Source organism: Micrasema longulum, unplaced genomic scaffold (assembly GCF_059751315.1).
Source record: "Micrasema longulum isolate JH-2025_06_02 unplaced genomic scaffold, ASM5975131v1 h1tg000180l, whole genome shotgun sequence".
Classification (NCBI taxonomy): Eukaryota; Metazoa; Arthropoda; class Insecta; order Trichoptera; family Brachycentridae; genus Micrasema; species Micrasema longulum.
The window spans coordinates 406,403-433,301 of NW_028277385.1; the positions used below are offsets into that span (position 1 = coordinate 406,403).

A 26,899-nucleotide genomic window follows, 5' to 3' on the forward strand; every position below is an offset into this window, starting at 1 on the left:
ATGAAGAAGGATTGGCATGGCTCAGCTCGAAGTTTTATATGTAGATCGTGTTTTTTTACTGTATGCCTTTTTTATTGACCTTGTTTATCTCTGCCACACGTATTTTCTATTCTTTTTTTGTATACGTGTTTTTTAACTTAAGTGTTATGATTGGCTTATGCCATAAATGTAATAAAAAAATCAATGGGAATGAGTTTTCATTACCCGGTCAAGGTGATAACTTTACATACTGCGTAAAATTTACCGATCCGCCTGTGTTTCAACATTCACTTTTTCTCCATATGTTTATTTTTGTGAACTGACAAATGCATTTCAGTGGTGCATAGGACACTACTTTTGTTCACCAACCGCAGCTTATCTTGATATTTTATTTTGTTTCATAAAGGTAAGATAATCAGTCTTACACTTCAGGAGCCAGTCCTGAGACTATGAAATATTCTAGTGTGAAAACATCAATTGAAATAAATATTTCATGTCAACCATGTCAGGAATCGAACCTGAGACCTCTTGCACGGTAGGCAAACGCGCTGACCGCGGCATCACGAGGCCGACAAACGAAAAACTTATGCAGCAGCCAAATCAGTATAATTACTGATCTCCTTTATTAAAGTTAAATATCTGTAATGGACTGAATAAAAATATTTTTATTCGTAAGCACAGCGTTAGCTCTGTGACGACCTTCTGACGCGAGAAGTAATAACTAAATAAAAGTTGTTGTAATATTTTCAGTATGTCCAAATGTTTAAAGACAAGTACTGGATTTTCCCCCGAGAGTTTTTTCTTACTTTCTTTTAATACAACAAATACGGAGAACATTTTTGTAAAGATAATTTATTGTATTTGACGAGATAATATTTCAGCCCTTCTTGAAAAAAATCAATGGTAGAATTAAAGCAAAATGCATAGGTAAAATGATCACTAAAACCAGCCAATAACAGATCATATGCTTTGTAAATGCATAGGCGTCTATAGACCCTCCTCAGAAATATTCTCCATCCCTGTTGTAATAATATGAAATATTCCATCATGACTCGGTTAATCAATCCTCGGGTATCGAATTTCCGATTCCATAGCACAACTATTAACAGTGCTATATTTTTTTCATTTTAATCTGAATACTTTAAAATATGGAACAGGTGGGAATATAAATGTAAAAACAGTTTTTTCCAAAATTTTATGATTTATTTTACCATATTATATAATAATATTTGTAATATTTTATAAACAAACTACAATACAAAATGTACACGTTATCGTATAATAATACCTAATAGTTATTTTTTTAATATTTTTTCATATTTATATTTATAAACCATAATAATAATAACAAAAGATAATGGATAATTTTTACAAAGGGCAGCGGATGATTTACAAAAAAAAACAGTTTATTATACAATAACCAGTAATCTTACAATATAATTGTAGTGAAAACTCTTTATACATGTCTTCTCTTTCAACCGATTTTTTTTTCACGTTAATAGGTTTCATATATGCAAAAATATTGCTAATCTTTCGAATACAATAGTAGGTAATTTAATAACATATTTCTATCGACCTAGCTTACTCCTACTTAACGTACGCCCGTATATATATTTCTATAATGTAACGCAATATCGACATTCACATTTTACTGAAAACGGGGAGAAATGTGACAATTGTTTTGATCGTTTGAAATGCATTTTGCGTAATTCTGTAGGTAAATAATTGTAACAGTAAACGACCGCATGTTTTGTTTCTCCATTTTCGTGACTAAAGGAGCCAGTTGGTAAACTGCTAATTATTATACAATTGTGAGCAATCAAAATATCAGTTCTTGTAATCGACATAGTACAAGTGATAAATGTTCTTCGAGTAAACTTAATGTGTTTTAAAAATTACTGAGAATTATGTTTTTCCATTAATTGTTATATTTTATGAGATGACACTTTTTACTGTGTGGTTTTCTCTTCAGAATCTATGACACGACGCCCGTCTTTAATCAGAAATAATATCTGAAAACTACGAAAGTACCACGGGTCTTGCTTGATAATACAGCGGGTAATCTGACCACAGTCAACCATCGAAAAATCGACAATAACATTAAAAAATATCATTTGATCACATGTGAAATGGGTCCTTTTTTCTCGTTTGATTAACAATAAAATGGTTTGATTTTCCACTCATTCCGTTGACTGGCCATTTTGAGTAAATACTGCTAGACGTAGGTAATCCGATGACACTGCGTCAGGTTTCAGAAGATAAGTTTATTACGACGGTTAGCTAATTATTATGTTACACGAGTATAATGTTTATTCATTAAAGGATACGTATTTAACTTAAAAATGATACAGTTTTCCATCCACACATGTAGTCACGCACACTTACATATAATTGGATAAAACATGAATATTTTGTATGCTTATAACCTTATTGCGTATCATTTGAAAACACGTAGATCAACCTCGTTACAAGTAAGTACCTATAATGGATAATTATGTTTTGAATACAAAAATATGCATTATTTTCACTAAATTACGATTTGTGCTGAGTTTCACAATTGCGACAATTGTGTTATTTCGACTATGGCAATTTTTTTATAAAATGATCCGATTGTTAATCAAAAATCCTACTCAAATACCTGTAGTAAATGTCTTTTCAACAAAATCTCAATATAAATTGAAAATTGAAAGCTCCCAGAAGGAGCGTCATCCTAAACTACGTAACCCAATAACAAGATACGACATAAAAACAATATGTATTACTTTGTCCATTAAAATATTCATCAATAAAGAAATATACAAAACATTTAATATACAAATTCCATTCTCGATGAAATGAAAACAATCGTATGTACAAATTTATTAAATAATACAAAAACAAGATTGATTAAAGAAATTCGGAGCGACTACATTTAAGATCGAGGAAACTAAACATTACCACGAATTCTCGATATATATAACAAATGCCACCTTAGTCAATAAAAATTGGTATGTAAGTATATTAAATTTGTTTTGATTGCTGTTGATTGTGCGACTTAGTGATTAAAACATCCATAATACAATATTATACACGGATAGTAGTTCTATGATATATAAGTAACATTGTATTCCAAATCTACAGACGACCATAATAACGAGGGGGGAGTTCGGAGGGCGAACCGAACATCCGACTTCCGCGTCCGGTCCAGTGGCCACCGGTATTGTAAGAATACGTGTACACATCTTTACGAACAACAATTGAACTTTGCAGACTCTCGTACGGTAGTATTATCAAAATATAAATATAGACACCCCTGTTTTACTCGTCCAGCCGTTAGCGCCTGGACACCTATAATATCGAAACAACTTTTCCTTGTAAACATTCCTCGAGAGGATCGTTGTACGGTATGCGAGATCTCGCCCAGCGCCCAGCGGAGCCCGAGGTACTGGAGGATTTACAGCCGAGCCCTAAACGACCACTACCGACGCCGACGCCGACGCCCGCCTACGCTTGCGGAGAGAGATCGCGAGGAAAGCGATGCCGACGGGTTAACATTATGAAAAAACCGAAAATGTTTCATCTTCGTAACAAAAAGCTAAAATTTTTACATCAGTCCCGTGAATATAATTTCACATAACATTTTCTCGATAATAATTTCAAATAGAGTTCTCATATTTCACAATAATGCGTTAAAACAGTGCTACGTCTAACAACATGCGAACCTTTAATATCCCATGTCGCCATTATTTTAGTACTCGTGCAATCTAATTCCAATGGGTGAATCAAATTTATATTACATATTCACGACAACGTTCAAATTTATTAGAATCGAAGTAAGCTAAAGGCAAAAGCGTTCAACACTGGACGCGTTCTATAATTCGGAATAAAGTATCTGCAAATATTAAGTCCAGCACGCGTTATTGGCATACGGACGTTCCTGGTAGTATTTATCGTAACAGCTAAATAGACACATACAAATTCTTTCAAATTTGAAACTAATACACAAATTCCATATTTATACTCGTTAAATTAAATAGACACTACTCGAATATCGAATCAGCATCAGAAGATTTTTGGTCGGTATTTTGATTAAAGGATATATAAGCGAATAATATAATGAGATCAACAATATCCCCGCCGTCTTAAAAAATAAGATAAATCTTCAAAATTCTGATTTTAAATTGCTATTTCCATCCAAATACTGACCGGAAACCTAGTCACATGACAATCGAACGTAACCATTATTCGATGATCTATCTTACTCTTTAGTCTGCAATAATCATAATAAATTACTGCGTTGGAAACGGATAGTCCTACTTTGAAGGATTTAGTTTATTAGTAGTAATTATAAAATATTTCCAACTCTTAACTAACTGGGAAGGTTCAGAAGGCTTACACATTGGGCACACAAAAGCACATTTACGTGAACTAACACTACTGCAATGTTATGATTTGCAATATAAATATAGAGTATATAGATATATATATATTATAATCTTCTAATGGTTTTTTTATTGGAACAACAACTTTACAAACTTTCAGATATAAATAATTAAGGAAAATGCAACCATTTTTGTTTCTCTGACACGTAGATATTCAAAATATGAAGAAGTTTTTATAAGACAATCGACGCTCTGCTAAATAATAATTTTAGTGTTCGATTAACACCACATTACGCTTTGGCAGAAACGACCATCAATATTATCAATGAAATAAGTATGTCAGTTATGAAACAAAAATGGCCATCATTATCTAGGAATAAACAGTGCAAAATATACATTTCCTCACATTGATTAAAAATTTGTTCGCTTTATTTATTTTTTTGTTCAAGAGCATCGGGTTCACAATATTATAACATAAGATTTACTAGTAAGGAATCTGTAATAGAGGAAAACGGAAAAAGCTAACATTCAAATTATTTATATAGGTAGATAAGGCCGTTATTTTGCACACAAATCCACTATTCCAACTCCACGTCAAGCCGATAAAAATATATACTTTGCCATAAATATAATGTTCACACACACTACATTGGTTGCAATCCTTAAAAGTATACATTTAAAAAAGATATTTAGACACATATGATTAATTAGTATTTTCACATGATACGCTAAATCTAATGCTATTGAGAAATGTTCTCGTTACAGTTGTTATTAGTACTTTATAATTTAAATCCCTTGTTATCAGATAATTTATTACAAAACTTCAATGTTCTTTACATTGTTATATTAAATAATCAATACAATACAAAACAAACAATAACTGAAAACCCAGCAAATCACTATTGCAGGATTGTATTAATCAAATTAAGGAGAAATTGCTAATTACTGCTGAATGAAAAATTGAAGTTTTAGATTAATCATGAGCAAAATAGTTTTGAGGATAATTTCAACAGTTGACATATTACAGTAAACGCTTGAAGTAAAAGTTAGTTCGACTAATTTTAAATAAAACACTGTAAAAAAACTAGATGTATATTATTTTAAATAAAGCATGAAGTTTCATATCGTATAGAACGTAAAAAAAGTAATTACAGTACGTAGGTAGTAAGTAAAAAATCTTATGAGATTGAACGTAAATGGTATTTTGAGTGAACAAGAAAAGGGCACTCGTAATGTGGTGGCTGGACTATTAGGGCTAGGGTTCAGTCGGAATCCAGTAGGCCCCGACCACGTGAGATCGGAACACCCGCTCTACTAGTGCAGCCCTCACATTCGCCGCTCCAGTGATATGTCGCATACTTACTTCACTTTCTCAATACCACTTTAAATAGCGCTCTGTACTTGTGTACACATAATATTATTGTAATTCTCAAAAGGTACAGATATATGAATTCTAGTAAAGCGACGCTGCGAACCGCGACATCTACAGCCGCAGCCGGTCGGAGCCGGTCGGAGCCGGTCGGAGCAGTTCCCAGGTGGGCGGACGAAGCCGAGGTATCGTGAGGTAGCCCGAGCCCTGGCCGCGAACCCAACACGACTAACTCAGAGTTAGCCCGAATCTAAGACTACGTTTTCTTTGTACATAACATCCAAATGTTTCGAAATCGAAATGGATCTAGGCACTCTAATGTGGCAAAAAATATATAAACGCGTCTCGCAACAATTGGCGGTGGCGTGGCCATCCGCAGTACAAGAGCGAGATCGTCCTTTTTAAAAATATAGATGCGGACTCACGAAGATCCGGGTAAAGAAACGGCACAATCCACTACGATAGCTCAGGGTAAGGTGAAGCCGACATTGCGGGTCCAGTAGATACAGTCTTCCTGTTCTATTTCTGATAGTATTACGGACACTTCAGGAGGACTGAAAAATTGCAGATGAGATCCAGATCTGGAGTCTACAGATTCCAATCCGTCGATTTCATAGTCCATCTGCTCGAATTCCAAGACATCCGAAAATGTGGCTTCCAATTGGAATTCATCGATGGACTGAGCACCGCTCGCGCTAGAAGTGCCGAGGGATACGTCTCCGATGAGGGTGTTATCCTCGTAAAACGACGCCGACTCGGGTGAATCAGGTGTTTTGCACGAAGGAGAACACGGCACCTTGGCTGCAGCACTCGTGGGATGTGGTATGAATGGTTCGATTGGTGGTAACGGAGTTTCCGTCGTGAAACCCCTATTATTATTAGAATCGTTTCTCTCGCGGATCGGCTTGGGTCGCACAGCTCTTTTAGTTGGAGACACTGTTTTCGTGGCGGGTTTGGCCGTCTTCTTCCTCGGGCGATACTTGTAGTCTGGGTATTCACGCATATGTAGTTGACGCAATCTCTCCGCCTCGTCAATAAAGGGTTGCCTTTCGGAATCATCGAGGGTCCTCCAACGTTTGCCAAGCTGTTTGGAAATTTCCGCATTGTGCATCTCTGGAGTGTGTTCGCAAATTTTCCTGCGTTCGATCTGAGACCAAACCATAAACGCGTTCATCGGCCTCTTGATATGGTTGGGGTTATTCTTCTTCGTCTGTAAAAAAAGAAATAAGAAAATTAATTAAACTGGTAGCTAAAAATCATACTGATTAGATTTTCTTGGAATTTTTATTTCAAGGTTTTTGGAAAAGCAAAAGAATGAAAACTCTAGGAACATTGAACATTTAATCACCCTTTTAAAAGTCTATTTAATCAATTAATAAAAATAAAATAAATAAAAATTAATATTTTCCATATGTTGGTATGATAGATAGTGTTTGTATATTCAAAGTTTTCATCAGAAAATGATGAGTATTTTTTAAAGGGGATTCGCATTGCACTCTTATCTAAATTCAGTAATGTGGTATATAGTTAAAGCAGTTAAATACTACCTACATTAAAATGAGGGAAAAGGTTTTTTCAAACAGTATTATTGGCGTCATACAAAGGAATCTTCTAGTGTAAATATTGTCAGATTGACGTTTAAGGATAAAAAATGTCACACGCTTTTAGAATTAAAAAAAGTTTATAACTTGTGTCTTGTTTACTTAAAGGCAAATTTATGTCATTTTTATACAAAATACAAGCAGAGCAAGTATGGTAAGAAAATTAACTAAGCATGAGTATTATGCGTCACGTTGTGGCGGCTTTATGACTTGTATAATATAGTTTTTCTGTTGCATACTGCTTTATATCTGCCAAGTTTTATCTTGATCATAAAATAAATGGAGGTTAGATTATGAGCCGTGCACTTCAGTCAAGTGCAGGGAACGTAAGATATTGTAATGAGAAGTGATAATTATTACGCGACCTACCAGGAAATCTTGGAATAATAGGTATAATCTGGGCAAATTTGTGCTCCTGCAAAAAATTCCCCAAACCACAATGATATTCTATGCATAAATATTGTCTCTAAAGAATTGAATATATATATACTCGTGTATACGAACATCAAAGCAAAGTAGAACTCAAACGGATCATGTTTTGCGATATCTAGCCTAAGCATGCGGAACTGAAAAGTAGAAAATAATCAACAATAATTATTACACCGCTAGTCCTTCTGTGTGGTGGTTTCTCACCCATCGAACACATCCTTCGCGTGTTAACAGTCCGTAAGGTGGGAGAGATTGATGAACACAAAATACGAAGGTATTAGGCTGGAATAACATGTCAGGAATTCATCGGGCATGTGAGATCAGTGATCACAACCACTGAATACTTTCTTAAATTATTCTTTCAAATGCCACAGAACATTCGAAAAGAAACCCCGAAGTATTTATGACTAAATACCACGTTTTTATAGAATCAACACCGCAAAGCGCGCATCTGACTTAGATTATAAAATAAATTATTCGCGGGGATCCGCCACACCTTCGAACGAGCCGATTGCGAAAGAGAGATCACAAACATTGTTGGACGCTTTTTAAATGACAAACTTGTGCTTGCGACGTTATGGTTGCATTTGAAACAGTATAAATGGAAAACTGCCATTTGAAATAAGGAAGTAAATATCATATTAAAGTAGTACATAAAAGGAGACTATAGCGAAGAATCGCAGGGTATCACCGAAGGATTAAATGTTAAATGGAGTACAAACGCGGCAGAGCATATCGTGATATGTCAAGGACAAATATATGCCACGAGGTGAGAAGGTTATTGGGGAGGCATAGCGCCCCAAAACATCTCGTATACGAATATAATATATTACAGAAAATGTTACAGCAAGATGTCATATTTGATACATTTGAAAGAGCAGGTGACATTTCAAAACCCCTCGGCGAATTGGATATTCGATGATATTTTGTAATATCAACGAAACAGAGCAACTTATCTATCAATAGCGCAAATCTCGAATAATTTTCTTGGCTAAATTTGGATGGGTTTGGATAAAATACAAAATAAAAAATGTATTATTTTTGTTTAAATCCAACAGTTTATATTCTGCCAAAGCCAGCGGTTGCACGCGAAGAGTTACGATAGAACCGAGTCAGGAAATAAAACCAGTTGCCCTTGCTGAATCGCTAATGGCAATTTGTATTATTCTGCGTACGATCTCTGCGTACAAGGCGGGACAAGTATAATGATAAGTGACTATGATGTGTTTTACCGCCGCGCCGTTGTTGCTTCGAAACGAATCCGAGACATGAACTGGTAATCAGTAATCCGTCAATCTATTTTAAATTTCGCAGTCACAGGACCGAAACAAGGCGTAAAAATAATAATACAAGCCTCATTGTTAAGAACCCGGTAGGTACTAGGTACTTATAACGTAATCGGTATAAAAAATGGTTATCGTTAATTATTGCGTCGAGATTTTTTGCTGTAATAATCGAGTTACGTATAAAAAGTAAAAGGATAGATATCAGAACTGAACTACGTTTGAATGTCATTATATTATAGTAGTGCAAAACACAGTCCCGAGTCATGATAATCATTCCACTTATAGCGGGTATAGGCTATGGTACATTAGCAATTCACCGCGGAACTCAAACGTCGCCGATATAAATATTGACAATTTATTTCGCCGTTCCGGATAATTTATTCCCGATACAACTTTCAGGGACGTGGACCTTTTTGGAATTCAATAAAGACTTTAACGCACATAATAATAACGTTCAGTTCTGTTATCAAAATAATGTTACACACAATACATTCATTACGGTTTCATTCTGCATCGTGCGGTCGTGCGTGAATTTTTTATGGAGTCCTCGAGAGAGCACAGCTCGGACGCCATCGGTAATCGGTATCAATATCAATATCAACATTCTGTCCGTATGCAATATGAAGGTGCTGTAGGGAAATACACAGCGCCGAGACGCGAGTTCGCGACGCATGGTACATATCTACTGCAGATGCTTAATTCACTACTTATTAGGGAAAAAATCTTGAAAACCAAGTGCAATATGGCAATAAAGCGATGGCCAACACATGTTTTAATTTAAATTATTATTTATATTTTTTGTTTTTTACTGATTAAATTTTTAAGATCCTCATGACTTTTAAATTTGTTTTAACTATGTATTTTTATTTTTTTATAACATCTTTTACTTTATTTTTTAATATTTTTTCTTCACTTTCTACTCGGTATTTTGCTATGTTTTTTGCTACACATACATTCATTTTTTTCTATGACTTTAAATAAGTTTCCTACAATGTATTCTGTTTTTATTTCGCATTTTACTGAGTTTCAAAATATTTTTATAAACATATTTTTATATTTTAATGGTTTTTACTATGTTTTCACTACATTTATTACTTTTTTTTCATTATGTTTTTGCTACGTTTTTTTTACTACATGTTTACTATGTTTTTACTACATTTTTATTATGATTTTATTACATTTTTACTATGTTTTTACTAAAATTTTACTATGTTTTTACTACATTTTTACCATGTTTTTACTCCATTTTTACTTTGTCTTGTATTTTTATAACTGTTTCCATATATCGATTGCTGTTTTTTATATTTTTTTGACTGTCTTAGAACGGGGTAAATAACCCTAGTCAGGCAGTCAAAGCAACTTTGCATAAATTATAATTTTGTGTATGTAAAAAAAAAAATTTGAAAAAAATACCATTTACCGAACAACCCTATTGTTTGTCCGATGTTCGAGTTCAAACGAAATATAAACACGTAGTTGTGTTTTTAACTTTTTTCAATGCCGAAGTTGAAATTCGTTTTGAAAACATTGAAATTGCGATTGTTTACGAGTTGACGACACGAGGACATGAACTCATTTAAAATAGTTCAACGTATAACAATAGTACTCGATGAATCATTTACTAAGTTTACGAAATCATTTGTCACAGTGAGGGCTAAAAGTTAAATACAGATGGATAGTAAAATGGTGTTTTTCGTGTACTTTAAGTACCCGGGAGAGTGTTCCCGGAAAAAAATGCTATATCGCGTTTTTCGTTGTTGTTCGTTCGTATTTGGGCAGGATGGTCCAGTGAGGATTTATGTGAAATTCCGACATCTCGGGACGCGGGGGTGAGGTACAGTAGGGTTCCACGGGGCTGTGATTTGTAGAACAGGAAACGAAGGACGCGGTCGGAATAATTACGGAGCAGTATAATGCGGGGTGCTATAAGCTAAGAAAATCTCTCGAGATTAAGGGGAGACAATATTCGATTAATGATGCACACACCGCATTTAATCCAAAATGGAGAAGAAGAGGCATAGTTAAAATAACCCGCGTTATCTTTATTGGGAAATCAACCGCGTCTTATTGCAGGCGCGCAGTAAAGCTATCGTATATCACAGAAAAAACATCAATAAATATTATAATAACTGCGCTAGATAGCAGTACTTGTAAAAAATGCCAGTATCGCATGAAAAGATCTCAGGTTTAGGTGGTGCTACGGAGGCGGAAACTCGGTGGTTTTGAAAATTGGTGTAAAGCCAAGTTTTCTCCAGATTCTTATCACTTCCTTCGGTACTCTCAGATCTGAGAAGATTAAGCAATAGAAAGTGAAGAGCTCTATCTAGTACCGAGATGCTCGGCATTTATTACAGTTTCCACCTTTAGCGCATTTTTATTGAGCGGAACAAGTAGCGGATAACTTGACCGAAAATAAGTATCGTTCCATGTGGACTTCGGAGAACAGTCGCATGATGACTGCGTGCACGCACTCAAATGCTTTTCTCAAATTCAAATACACCATTTGATTCAAATGTATTCCTTCGCAACTATAAAGATACTCGGGTGAACATTTACATCGCATATGTTAATGTAGATGTGAATAATTTTTCCATTTAAATACGGAAAAATACTACAGCGTAATCTAGCAAATTTCCATCTTCTAAGAAGAATAATCTTTTAAAGCGATATAATTAATTTATTATGCCTTAAATGACAAGAAAGAACGTTACTTTTTATAAAAAATATTATAAATTATATCGCCTACCATGGGAGTGGTGAATAAAAAAGCGATTATAGTCCGTCCGCCGAGTGATTAGAATATGTGGTTCGCGGCGGTTTCAATGCACTTCCTCTGTACACGTGGAAATGTGCAACAGAGTTGCAACAGCGGCGGCGCAGTGTGTTTACTGTTCTATAGTACTAGATCCAATGTGCGCTAGTCTAGCACTTGGCAAGACCCCCAGCTCGAGCGTTGATGGATCGTACCGATGTCTTCCAAGTTTGATACGCCATCGCCAGTATTATATTATTTACGTGCTACTCGTGCAAGGTTACAAGTGCGAGCAGTTTATGGACCGAGATGTTTATGCCGGCGTTGATTCCGCGATACGTATTCAACGCACCACGCTGCGTCTGATTTCCGCACACCGTATTTTCTTTGAGCGATCATTTGTAATACGCGAGTACACACGCTCATTGTTATAAAAGTACTCGCGAATGGGAAGACTTTGAGAAAAGCTGCATTTTCATGCAAATGCCGTGTTTTACATACTTCCTGGACATGCCGCGTATCTTATTGGATGTGAAAAATATCGCTTATTTGTGTAAAGGAATCGTCCATAGAGAACGATGAAATAACCTTCATTCGCCGGTAGGTAGACGCTGTATCAATCCACGCTGTAACTGGAACTCGGATTCACGTTTAAAACTGTGATTTCCCAATAGGCGTTCATTAATAGAGAGGGATTGATAAAGGGCAAGAAAGTTATAATTTACGTAGAGTACTTTGGGCCACCGGAGATGCAAAGGTTTTGGAATTATTATGTTGGATTATACGGCTTCTCATATCTTTGCTCGGAATACGAATATCGCAACGTGTTCTGTGTTTATTATTCCTTCCACAATCGGCCGATTGCGGAGTTTGTTCGTTCCTTAATTCGATTCAGAAGGTTAACGCTTATGGAGGCGCTGGCTGGCTCTAGGTCTGGCCGTCTGTAGCCGCTGTATGCGGGCGCTGGGTGCAGTAAGAGATAAGGCCCGTGATTTAGGGCGCCATTATGGGGCCCCCCGGCGTCTAGCTGCTCTGGAACTATCCCCCCGACTTCATAATACACACAGCCGCGTCGACTTAATTCAATGAAACTATTTACTCAAAATAGACAAACAGCAAAGCACAGGTACCATCGAGAACATTTTCTACCCCCCTTTTCTATTAATGACACCCGGTCGATGCAGAGAGCGCTGCAATTAAATGCAATAATAACTTATATTTTGAACTCCATCGAACTCCGTCGAGGACCCAGTCGGATAAGAATATTTTTACGCTTTCAATGATATATTATATTCTGCCAATTTTTATAAAAGTAAAATATAAACGTAGACATTATTTACTGTTTAACGATCTAGTAAAAATGCGTGTTTTCTATATTTAGTTTTTATAAATGACTCGAAAACTGCAATTGCAGGAAATAAAGTGCCAAAAGTAATGTTGCTTTAACATTGTGCTACCATTAATCAAATTCTTTCAGTCACAATCAACTAACATGTGGCGTTAATCCATTTCAAAGATCGCTAAAGTAAAGCAATCTATCATCTATTGCCCCCGGCATTATTCTATGACTGTTATGCATTCATTATTGCCGTCCTAATGATATAACGAAATCGCTGATTATATACTTGACCTTTAATGCCGATCGATTATTATTCATCAATTCCTGACCTTCATCTGATTGTAATTTACCTTTCCCTATTCGAGATGAAATCTACAACACAATTGATGATTAATTTATCCAGTAATTAAAATTACAATAATGATTGTTAAATTGATTTAATCGGATGTCATCATACTCGAGGAGTACATATTTCAAAAATATTAACTAACTGTCTATCACGTTTACTTAAGAGCCATCAGAAACGAGAGATCATCGAATGTCGCGCCGACGCCGATAAAAAATAACAAGAAAGCTATTTCTTCAATAGCGATTAAAATTTAATGAAATTATTTTTTAGATACCTGATCCGTATTATGTGTTAGAACACCTTCAAAGTAGAAAAATGGAATATATTAGGTACGTTTGAGTAATTTGAGCGATTCACACTTTTTTTCCAAAATCGCGAATCCAGTTCAAGTACCTATACGTTGTATAAGTTTCACGCTACATAAAATCAGATTGCATTAGAATTTACAAAAGTCGCAAATCCAGTATTTTTATAGCTTTTTTTATTGAATATGCACCAAAGCATTTAAATGCGCATATCTACAGATAGCACATTTGTTAAGCAATTCATAATTACAGAAGCATATAAAAGCTTTATTTACGAGCGCAGAATTACAAAACTATTTTATGTGCGGAATGAGTACTCATTACCGATGTATTTAAAAATGATATTTTTTCGTATGTAATTCAGTTGTTTTACGACTCCCATCAACGCAACATTAATTGCATTCATTATATTAAAGAAGTAAATGAACATCGTAATATTTTAAATAAAATAATCAGAAATGCATGACCCGCACATTAAATTTTATCACACTCGGAGTCTTCCGCTCGAGTTTGGATAATACTTTACCTACATATGTGTTTCGGTGACTACACAGCTTGCATTTCAATCGAAAGACTCGATCTTGTACTTAATCTTTGTCAAAGTATCAACGTACGTGGAATGTGCAGAAAGCGATAATTCCTCTGGCCCGTGGCTGAGAGGGAAGACTACGGCGAGTGTGGTGTTCTGTGCGAAGTGCCACTCCACGGGAGACGGCAGCCATAGCCGACTCAGCACCGAGGCACATATGCTCGGAGTCGGCAGGGCGACCAGCACCCGCAGGAGCGGACCTGAGACAGCGGCTTCCTAATAAACCGCCCGAAGTGAGAGACGAAATCGGAAAGCTTCGCGGGTTATCCATTATAAAGTTTCCTCGCCTTAATGGCGGAGCTTCCTCTGTGTGGGACTTAAGCTAAATTTTCAACTTTGCTTTTCACTTCACGACTTAGCCCACTCGCCTTGACGCTTGTCATTTTTCTCTGGCCGCAAATATTATGACAGATACGGACGGAAAAACTTTTACGGGCTTTAGTGGGGCACTTAGTTAAAAAATGTTTGTTTTCCGACTAATAAATCATCAGTCGCGACTATATATTCTTTGATCTATCTGGACTTGTTACTTCTCGTATTATTGCCGACGGTATATCACCTAAATGGTTTTTAGACGTAAAGTTAAGGCAGCCAAATCGATGTAATATATTTAAAACCGATATAAACAGACCAGTAAAAACCTCGAGATCCTTTATTTCTCTTTACGCATTCTCCATTAAACATAGAAAAAATTGTACAACGATATCAGTCCCCCAATAAACGTCCTTCGGTTTATTGTTCCGCGGTACATGTTTCACAAATATAGCTCCGGCTGACATAAATAAATACAACGAAAGTGTGTCGTATATCAAATGTGTACGAATACCGGTGACATCGAACTAACATTTGAAACGGAAAGTTGATCGACGAATTTTATTTTCATACTAATATGTATGTATAATAAACGCAAGCGAAATTTAATATCGCGACACGCAACAATAGACAAGTTTTAGCTAAATTATAAATAAAGGAACGAAGAATCTCCGGGGTGCCGAGTTCGGTGCAGTGTTTTATGTAATTCGCTATCCCGGAGCTATATATTATCTTCGGTTAAGCTTCGTGTTATCTCTCGCCGAGGCCACGAAGTGACTCGTTATGATAGCGCGGTCTGGCTCGCAGATTGCGACGCGGAAAAGTTCCGCCCGAAGTTTTCGGTTCCCGCGAACCGCCACATTATCATTGCGGATAAACACGGAGAAGGAAAACTACACACTGCAGGAGGCCTTATTGTTTCGGATACCGACGAAACACTTCGCCGTTTAGTTCTCGGTTTGATTTGACACGAGATTAAAGCCGTCGCTAATAAGTCAAAAGTGTTGTAAAAGTACAGCGCTACAATGTTTATTTATTTCTACATTTCCTTTTGCAGCGAGCTTAACGTTCGAGGTAAAACATTGATTTATAAGGGCTATACAAATTCCTCGTTCTACTTTCGACAGAGTGTTAAGCCACGGCGCAAAGTAGACATTCGAATCGCTTCGGAGCGAAGTAATAAAAAAATAAATCAAAGGGCGTGGTATTCGAGATACATCAGTTTCACAGTTCGGAGAATGAACTAATGGGATTCGGAGATTATTCAAATACACGAGAGAACAGCGCTGCACCGAATTGGATATTCTTTTAGATCCGATCGAACCGTCTTTCCAGCGAATCGGTCTATCGCCTGCGCCATTTTAGTTTTCCCGTCGGTGGCCGTGCGGTTATTTATGACAGGTTTTCGGAAGTGAACTGTACCGGCGCGCGGCGCGGTCAGTACCGGTACTAGCACGGGCGGGTACTCCGCGAGGATTACAGCCCGCGGCCATATCGGCCCTGGCCCCGCAGATGGCAAGAGGCGCGGAGCAGCCGAGGGTAGCCCGGACATTAATAAAGCTCAGCCGGCACAGCTCTGCCATATTGACAATATCGTCGAACTCGAGCCATTAAAGTAAGTGGCGAGTGCTTAATACTTCTTATCTGCCCAAATCGCAACATCACGCTATCACGAACCTGGCGCTTTTTAAATTCTCCTCTTTGACCTAGGATACAAACCCGAATGTAAGATAAGTAACTCTATTTGACCCGACATGGGATTAAATGCGAGTGGGCGGTGGTGACTTAGCACCTTTTGCCTAGTCGAGATAGCTTGGGCAATTCGGTAAAATAACGTACTGTACGCTTACACTTAGTTACAACGATAACCTAATGATATATGTTTTTTTTTAAAAAAACGATGCGTCTTTTTTGTGAAGCCGTTTTAAAATAAATATGGTATGTAACATTGTAAGTTATCAGTGATATTAACTGTTCCGCGAAAGGTTTTTCTAATTAAGCTCGCGATTCTTTCCATAGAAAAGCTTCTTATTGTTACAGAAGCGAAACTTTGTTCGGTTTCATAGAAGTCGAGTTCGGTAGGTATTATCGTCGTGACAATGAGAATTCCCTCCCAAATTTGTATCTCTCGTATCACTTTCAATTACCCCACAACACCGCACAGCGAGTCTTTTCGCATTTTCAAATTTTCGTCCCTAATTCAAATTAACGCCAAGTTTCAAAGCGCTTCATTCCTTTCGGCATTTTAAAAAAAAAAGTACAACGGAGCCCTCTCGGGAAGAATTTGAATTTAGAATAGCCAGAGGCATCAGTAGATGAAGGAGAAGCTCGGGGTGACTTATACGAAGGAAAAATATCGCGTCAAAGTTGATGAACCCTACAAGCTACAAGATACTTGCTTAAGGCGAGGAATTGCATTTCTGCTCCTTCACTTTGGAAAAAGCGCTCCTTGAAAATATGCGCTTAATCCGAGATGCCTTGTATTCAATTTTCGAAATACGATGCACTTTACGTTTTCAAAATATGTACACTGAAATCATTAGTTTAAAAACAATTTTCAAAGCTTGTTTCCTCTTAGATAAATTTTAAACTGAAATTTGTCTATCTTTGCATTGACCGTCGTGTTTAAGTGAACTCGGTATGCCTAGAACTTCAGTGAGAAAATAGTCGGCCGATGGTTTAAAAGTTAACAAAACTTTAGTAGAAAAATATTGCTTTGAAGTGGCGCAGTCGGGAAAAGATTCTCGTTAGAATACGTCGTAATTTGAAGTAACGCCAGAGGTTCGTGTCTTTTTGCACTTGAAAAAATGTTTTAACAAGCAACTGACATCCGAATGACCGAGTTGGTTTGGTTCAGCTGGTCTCAGGTAAAGTTCTGAGGTAGTTAAAACTTGGAGCGGTAAACTCCCGAAGACCCGAACGGGTTGTCTCGCATTTATTTCATAACTTTACAGCGTCACTTTGCGAGCAGCCGCATTTAACGGTTTAAGCGTGTGGAAATTATCTAAAGACGGAACTCCGATGCACTAAATCATTTTTTACTTTAACCAGTACTTAAGTTTAAGTGAACCCTATAAATTCCCTTAATTAAGTTTGCGAACAGTAATTAACTTTGGTGAATCAAAAATACCTTATTCTTCTTTAATTCCGAGTTCATTGCTTTTTAACGCGGAAAAAAGAAGATTTCAGAAATTGATTGCTTGTTAAGTTTTATTTAGATTTGTTTGAGTTATAATAAATTTTCCAACACTTTAACATTTTTAAACCAAAAGTATGAGAAATCTAATACAAAATAGCGATACAATTATAAGCCGAAATCGAAATAATTGTTTTTATTAACGTTAATAAATTAGCGTTTGTAACCACAATATTGATTAAGATTTTGTAATGAGTAATACAAAAAAATCTTTTCCAGAAAAATTTCTTTTCCAGATTTTTCCAACGCTGCAGAAAGATACATTTACAAAATAAGGCCCTCAATACGAAGTGATTCCATTACATAAATAAGGAGATTGATCTCCCCAGCACACAATCATCCCTCATCCCCCCAAAACGACGACTAGACGAAGAAGAGGACGATGAGTAGGGGAACTCTGAACAAGTGGCAGAGGGGTAAAGAAACAACATTTAGGTCAATATATTATTCTCTCTAATGTAATATTCTCTCAGAGCGTGTCCAGTATTACCCGACTACCGACATTTGTATACCGAATACTGTAAACTACAGAAAATATTTTGAGCTGAGGTCGAGTTCCAGCTATAGGAGCTCGCATATCATAAATGTGTCTATTACCTTAAACATATTTTTTTTAATGCATGTAATATGTATAAAAATATCATCCTGCAAATATATCACCTTAACTCTTAAAGCCCGCTGGCTCAAAAAAATACGTGCGTGGCGGTGTTGGGTCAAATTAGACCCAGTTCTAAAGATCGCCTTTGAGGCGTTTTTGTGGGTTTTTAAAAATTATTTTTTCATCACAATATGCAAAAACATGTGATAAAATATGTGTACAATTTTTCATGATTTGGTTGAGGAAAATGATGCATAAAGAATACTTTCCACATTATCGATCATTTAAAATCGGTCTAATACATTTCCGGTAGGTATAAGTTAAGGGTCAGTAGCATCGAAAAAAATAAATTATTCGTTGCGTTTTCGTCAAAATGACTAAAACAGATTTTTATGGTTGAAATATCACAATAGATAACATTAACCATCTCGGTTCAAACATTAACCACTATTGATGAAATCCGTAAAATCCAGTAGGTACTTAAACATATAGATTTGGACATATATTTTTTCTTTTTTTTATCAATATTCCTACAGAGATGAGGTAGAATTTTTTCAAATTCAGGATTATCGATATTCGATATATATTTTTTCAATTATTTTTATAATGTTGATTCCAGCGCGTTGCATTTGTAGCTGGATTTTATATGAACGAACGTGTATTTGACTTGGAAAAATTATAAACAGAAAAATACTAACGATAAACTTATAAAGTTATATTAAACATCTTTTCTAAATTATTTTAACAGTAACTGAATAGGAAGATCGGCATATGACATGCGACCATCACATGTCACCCCATAAATATTGTAAATAACGGGGTTCCTACTATATACTTAAGCATTCCACGGGGATATACTACTGTTGATAGGGTGGAGGAACTATTTTCCCTTTCAGCAAAGTCGGTTAATATTTTTAAGTAATAATAAAATTTACCGTTTGCCAAACAGACGAAAACGCATTATGATTTGAATATAAGGGAATGGTGTATAATGCTTCCATTAGCATAAAAAAGTAAAAAAAATTCAATCAAGAATACAAAATAAAACAATGTTATTGTAATTGCATTTTATAGCGTGGTAAAGGAAAAGTGTTATTTATCATACGTAATGCGAAACTGATCTATAAAAACGCGTTTGTTCGTTCCGACTGCTAAATTGAAAACATTTTTTTTAATATTATCTCTGAATACAATTTCCGCAATCTTTTTTCAATAGTCATATCCTGTTTCACTCGCAAAACCAGGAAATAAAACAAGGAGTAATTGAAATTTGTTTTACTCCATATTTATTTTACATAACGGGGCGACTTGCTAAAATTTCTATTCAGTTTTTATCTGGCAAATTTATGGACGCTTCACACACGAGTGCCATATTAATACGGTCGATGGGTAGGGGAGGTGTATTATTTTTGTGATGGGAATGTCTATAATTTTTTACAACCCTTAGCTCGACGGTTACGAAATAATTTATTTTTAAACGATAATTGATAAGTCACGACTGATACGATCGCTGTATTATCGAGTTTCCGTTGCGCTAAAGCTTGAAGGTTTAACTGTGGGTACACTACAAAGTAGATCGAACGTCGATTCTTCTACGAAGTCTGCTTCTAACATTATTCTATATACATTTTCACACTTCGGAATGTGCTAAAATATGCTTTTCGCCCTCGAATATGTTAAAATATGATAATTAACCCGTGTTACACAAAAGTAGAACTTTACGTATCTGTTTCTCGGGAAACACAAAACCTACACTCGAGAGTGGGTCGGAAATTCACCTTTGCAGTGTTCGCGAAAATCAATAAGCTGATATTTTTTCGACTCCTGAGCCGATTTGACGAGTTCAGTAACCAGAGTGGATGCGTCTTTGAAATGTGACCTCTCGCAGTATATCCGTGAACTCGACAGTAAAAACAAAGTGATTCCGTACCGGGAACACAAATAGAATAATATTCTCAATTTTAAATGCCAACGATAGCCGAACGTAATTTTTTATTAATACAATTTAGAGGTTGTCGACCGACAGCCGTTACGGACGACCTCCGATAACAAAATACAGATTTGAATACAAAAAGGATTTGGGCCTAATAAGGTAAATGGAAATAAAACCGGAACAACACCGTGACAAGATACGATCTTCTCCCTTAGCGCGACGCTTGTTGCACTAAACAAACAGCCGAACAACATATTCCGGTCAGACGAACGAATCTAATCCGGAAAATCAACAGGACGAAATATTTCCTCGATAAATAACTCAAGGCGCAAACCCCCCGAAAATAAATATGTTTGCTTTCGAGTGGAAATATCGGGGAGCTATGTAACAATTCAACAAAACATGCCATTCGCGAGCGATGCCTTTGAAGCGCGGACATTTATTAAATTTTAGGAGCTTCTCTAAGAAAACTGCCACTACACAGAAGAGGCATTTTTAGAAACAGAGATATTTAAAATAACTTTAAAAGAAACTTTTTGAAAAGTTAATAAAAAAATAACAACGGTTAGTTAAGAATGTACTCGTAGACCAAGAAGTTAAAACCCCAGTCACATTGGTTTGTGCGAAATGAATTTTAATAAAATATAATTCTAAGCTGGTATTGATGTTACTTATGGGTATTTATGTGCAGGTACACTTAATTTAGTTTAATATTAGGTAGGAAAAAAGTCCAATTTCAATATTTTTAATATTACATGTGTATATTAACTTATATTTACAATTATTTTACTTACTACGAGTGTATACTATTTTTTACAATATTTTATTATAACAGTAAACTATTCTGGAATAAGCTATTTAAAAAGAGAGAATTATTGCATAAAATAAGATAAATCTTTTCGTTCCCATCGTAAAGGGTCGCTCCTGAAGCCAAAAGGATACAGTTTTTTTTATTTATCCCCGACATTTTTTCACCCCTCAGCTGGGTCTAGAGACCGGCTACGACACAGAACATCGTTTTTCACCCAGAAGTTGATAAATATGCGCGTGTTTGATATTATTGTCGGCTGTGCAAATGTTTTATTTTTTATTTAGACCGTAAATCTTCGCCGACATAATCGATGAGCTTCGTTAAGTTGTTTCGTATCACGCTACACCCACCGACAAGCGGGAAATGCGGACTTGGGACTATTTCACGTAGTTATTAATCAGCCAGATCCGAATATGATGCTTTAAACTTAACCATTTACTCAATCAAAGCAATGACATATCAATTAATTTTCGAGTATTCTACGTCTAAAACTCTACTTCCTGTATTCCAGTGATAGCTAGAGCGAAGATAAATAAACCCACCGAGCGGTCAAACACGAGATAAAGAGAATTTTCAAGGTGTTGATGTAACACAAAACGACAAAGCGGGAAAATAGTTTGGGGTGCTCGACTTAGGGTGGCAAACCACTCATTCATTTTCCAAAGATAACGAACACCGGAAAGGACCGACTGGCACGAACCTACCGAGACCATCCAATAAAAAACACAAAGGTCCTACCATTTATCTATTTCATATTCAGATGCTTAAGTTTTTGAGCGAAAGAACTATCATAATATGTTTGTAGTAAGAAAATAAGGGGTTGATTTACAGGGAGATAAACATTTTATATCAATTTTAAGTTTGGGTGCCAAAACCAAGTCGATAGTGTGTATCGAGCGTCCTCAAACATGGTATTCTACTTTAAGAAAAATCTCGAAATAATATTACGTTATTTTCGAGACGTTCGGTGTCAAAATAAAACGTGAGTATCGTTTTTCGGATATCGAAAAGTGCTAATATTTATAAGTATTTTAGATTAAAGATAATTAAATGCATTAAGTCTCATCGTTCCGGCAGTACAGTACTAGGGCGTATTTTATGAGGACATTTCTAAATTCGTGAGGCGTGAAAATTAGGCGCTGGGCGTTTTCCCGCTCGACCGTACAAACCGACCCTTATGCTCTCTAGGTGGCCAGCAGGGGTCGGTGGGGGAGAGTGGGAGAGGGGGCTTGCCTGACGCGGGGTAATTTGTCTTGTAGCCGCCGCGAAACCGCTCCTGTTAATTCACAATTAATATATACACTTAGAACGCCGAAATACACGAATGTTCACGAAGCGAGAGAATTACGAGTGGCCGAACGAGGCACACGTGTTTATACCTTGTGAAACGGCGCTGCATTTTCTTGCATGTGGGAAAAATACCCTTATGGGTAAATTTAGAAGCTTAATTTCGCTTGAGCACCAGTTTTCACGACTCTTTAACAATCGAGAGATATTTTGTTAAAATTTACACCAAATTTTGTGAGTGAACGTCGCGTCGACTAGATTTTAAAGTAATCATAGACTCGATAGATAGTTAGATCTAGTATTTATACACAAACAATTATGCAATATCAAAATATTGTTTATCATTATAAAAATCTTTAAAAACCATAATATATACAATGTGATAAATACAAAAATAAATCAATATATATTATTAAATAAAAAAACAAAGGTATACACAGTTAAATAGCAAACTTATTGCCACTAGCAATTTATTACAGTCTGACCAAAAAAACAAACAAAAGAATACAGTTATGAAAAAAAAGTAGAAAAAAAAAGAATTAAAAAAAAAACAAAAATGAAAGTGAATAAGTAAGAAGTTGAGAAAACACAGTAAAAAAAAATGTATTTCAGTAACGGTGTCTATTGCCTTCGTTATTTACATTTTGTAAATTTTAATTCATTCAATTACATCTAACAAAAATTCATTTATACTGTAGAACCATTTATTTATTAGAAACACTTGTAACACTTAAAAAAAAAAAAACAATAAGACTAAGTTCCATTGTATAAATACCAGTCACTGTTAATAAATTTAATCTAATTAAAATTGGTCTCCATGTTGCCAGGTAATCGGCATTTACCATTTTTCTAACACGTCGTTTTTTCATTAAAAAAACATCCTGTACATTAGTAGAGTTACCCCAAAATATAATACCATATTTCATTACAAATATATATGCATATTTAACATATAAGCTAAAAATGCTTAACTGATTTCAACTTATAGGGAATCACAGAGCTGAAATGAGTTCGGAATACATACTCGTTGATTCGAGACGTAAAAAGGAAACATTTTTTCCATTATGACTTGTGACGCCACGCCACATCTTGAAAAGAGTTTGTTTTTTGCACATACATGAACATACAGACTGAGTGATTTAGTAAACTTTTTCGTTAAGTGCAGATTTCTTGACGGAGCCATGTACCTGTTGGAATGGGAGTGTATAATGTTGGGGGATTTTAGTTTTTAAACTGAAAGTTTGTTGCTTCGCGAATCGCTGCCATAGTTTGTAATCCGAAGGGATTTGAACTCGAATCGGAAATAGCAGCAGGCGAATTCAAAAAGCTAATTTAAAAAATAAATTTAACAGTTTAAAAGTTTCGCGATTCTTTCCACGGCGTAAATAATATTGTAGGCTCGAACAAAATTGAATTTAGATAAAGTAAATGAAATAAAAAAAACAATACAACGTAAACTAATTTTACAGAAATAATGAGAAAGATACTTTATGAAGCAAAACATTAGACCGACCATTTCCTGCTTTTACACCAACGTATCATAAATTGTTTTTAAAAATAATTACATATTTGAATAATAGAAAGAATGAAATTTAAATGATATGTTTATTTTTGCAAAAGCTACCTATTATTTTTCGAGAATCTTTTTTTCAGGAAATGGATGCAAAACGATGATTTATTATAAGCTCTGGCTCAATATGAGTAAGTGCTTTAACTTGGCTCCAGTTTTATGATGAGAGTTTCAGTCTTTTATTTGCAAAAAATATTGCCTACGTACCACATCTGGTTCACCAAAGGCAGGCTAAAACGCAATGGAATATACAGGTTAACAAAAATAACCCTTCAACATATTAAGTTTATCGATACTTTGATTACAACCTACAAAGATCTCGAGGTCATGATACATAACTGCTTAACTGCAGTGTTTTTTTAAAGCGAAATAACATATTTATGATATAATCAGTAAGCAAATAATATGTAAATGAGGTGATTTAGGTTATTTATTGTCTCGGAGGTAAATATATTAAGAAAAAAGTATGCCATGAACACTTCGAGAGTATTTAAAAGGCGTCGCTGACAGTTCAAATAAAAATGTTTGAGTTATATGCATGCGTTTTCAAAAACGAGGGCATTGCATGACGTCGCATAAAATATGCATAATTGACTTAAATAAATAATTCTCAAGCTGCAAATGAGAAATGTATTAAAATACCGCGTCTGTCCAATGCTTTCTCGCCTGCGTAACTTATAAATCGCATGACTTTTTTCGGGTCTCGATTGTTTTCCGTTCATCTGTTTTTCGGGCAGACGTTACTAGGGTCAAAGAACCGGCAAAGGTCGCGTTTCGTGCTAGTAGATGTCGCGGTCGCTGCGAGGAATCATTGAACCGATCTGGATTATGTAAAAATGTCCGATTTCCTTTCATGCCTTATGCATGAGCGGGAAGCGCAGGTTAGGCGGAAGACTCGTGATATTGACCGCAGCGGGGTGTAATCGGTAATCGGCGATTGTTGTACCTACTCGGCGCGGCGCTCGAAATACGCCCCGAAAATTATGTCTCGCTTGCAGCGGCTTCGAGGGAATCGCCTAAATGAACTTTTAATAAAGTTCTAATCATTATCGCTGCTTAACTTCAACGGCATTTTAATTTCATGTAAAACGGTTTTAAATAGCACTTAGTTGATTTGTTTACATCAATCAATGGGTTTATTCATGTTTTATATTTTTATTTATTTATATTTGGATAATTTATACAGCGCCGTTTTTGTGAAAATCACCTCAAGGGCGCTGTACAATAAATAAATATCCCACTACGTCTTGCAGCTACAGAGCACATGAACGGTTGGGATTCTTGTTCCTCGTCTCCAATTATGATATACAGGAGCTAGATTACAGCACGTCTTGAAGCTACAGAGCGCATAGACAATAAGAAATCCAGCCCCTTTTAACATTTTTTATTTGACAATGAAATTTAGAGATTTAGTGATATTTAAAAAAAATAAATAATAAAAAACCAATTTATAAAAATAGAAGTTAAATTACAAGTCTTGCAGCTACTGAGCGCATGAACGGTTGGAATTCTAGACCTCATTTACTAAATTAGAATATTTGATAGTTGATAACATTTACCTATTGAAGCTAGATTACTAATCGTCTTGCAGCTACAAAGTGCATGGACGAGTGAAATTCTGGCCACTTAAAATTATCAATAAATTTACAAAAACAAACATTGAGCATAATAGTAAATTTGTCAAGTGTTCGTGTTAAAAAGTAAACAATAAAAAACTAAACAGATAAAGCACTTCAACACTATGGATAAAATAACAGATAAAAATATCCGAAGGGTAACTTTCGTAAATTTCGTAAATTTCGTAAAATTTTGGGTAGTCACTAGTCACTGTCGCACAAGTGCAAACACGTGTTGTTTGTTTAATTCCTAGAGGATGGTCCGGTCCACGTGTAGTTGCGGTTTTAACAGGCATCGTCGGAAAAGTTAAAATTACACGGTAAAGATATGCATTTCCATGTAAGTATTGTAAATAATACGTAAAATATTGTATCAATCAGAACGTCATTTATTTTTTTAAATTTTGGTTTAGAATCAAGTAAAAATCTCATCATGACAGTTCTCTTATTCAAAATAAGTTTAATAGAAATAGACAATACAAGGTTTCGCACCAATGATTCGCTTATAAAGCATCTATCTACTGATTCATTCGATTGTGTAATTTACATGAAAAAAATATATGTCAATTTAGGCAGTAGGAAGGGTATTAAATGGTCAACGACATCAGTAACTGAATAAATGTGTATTTACTGTGAATGTGAATTAAGTTCCGTTAAGGACCAAGAAGTTTACAATCGTTTTTAAAGCGGGTTATTTATTCACCGATTCGACAATGTAGCGGAAATTTATTGTATGCAATTATTCATTTATAAATTATGTAAATTTCCGTCATTTTTCTTTGACACCTGTTGTTTAAAACTGGTATTTTCGGGCAGAAAAAAGTCGCTGAAGAGTTTAAAAACCTTAACGAAAAAGACAGCTAATAAGCTTACAAATTTTGTAGTATCTTTTGCCAAAGTAGTCTATAAAAATACGATCAAATAACAATTTCGCTGCAAATTTCGTAATAAAATATCGATAAACTCCGTTGATTGGGGTTGGAATGAATACAAATTCATTCTCAATATTGAAGCGGTGTCTTCGGTTTTCGGTATGACCCAAAAACGTGAAATTCAACGAACGTTTTGGCGAATTTGGTAAGGGTTTAAATAAATTACTTTAATGAAAAGAGTTTCGTAAATGTGAATTTTACAAAACCTATTCAAATAATCAAAATGATCTCTGTCTTTTTTCTGTTTGAAATTTATTGTTGAAATTTAAGTACATATTTACAAAA

The 26,899-nt window shown here is 35.5% G+C and overlaps 1 protein-coding gene across 2 annotated transcripts in view; it reads right to left on the bottom strand.

Annotated features, from left to right (window-relative positions):
• Positions 1-4,767: 4,767 nt before the first annotated feature.
• LOC148283893 (uncharacterized) overlaps positions 4,768-26,899 on the bottom strand; it is a 101,608-nt gene continuing 79,476 nt past the window's right edge. For both annotated transcript variants that reach the window (XM_088243016.1, XM_088243017.1), the window contains one exon: positions 4,768-6,919. In XM_088243016.1, coding sequence (XP_088099142.1) covers positions 6,176-6,919 — 744 coding nt within the window. In that variant the 3' untranslated portion in view covers positions 4,768-6,175. The remainder of the gene's footprint in view (positions 6,920-26,899) is intronic.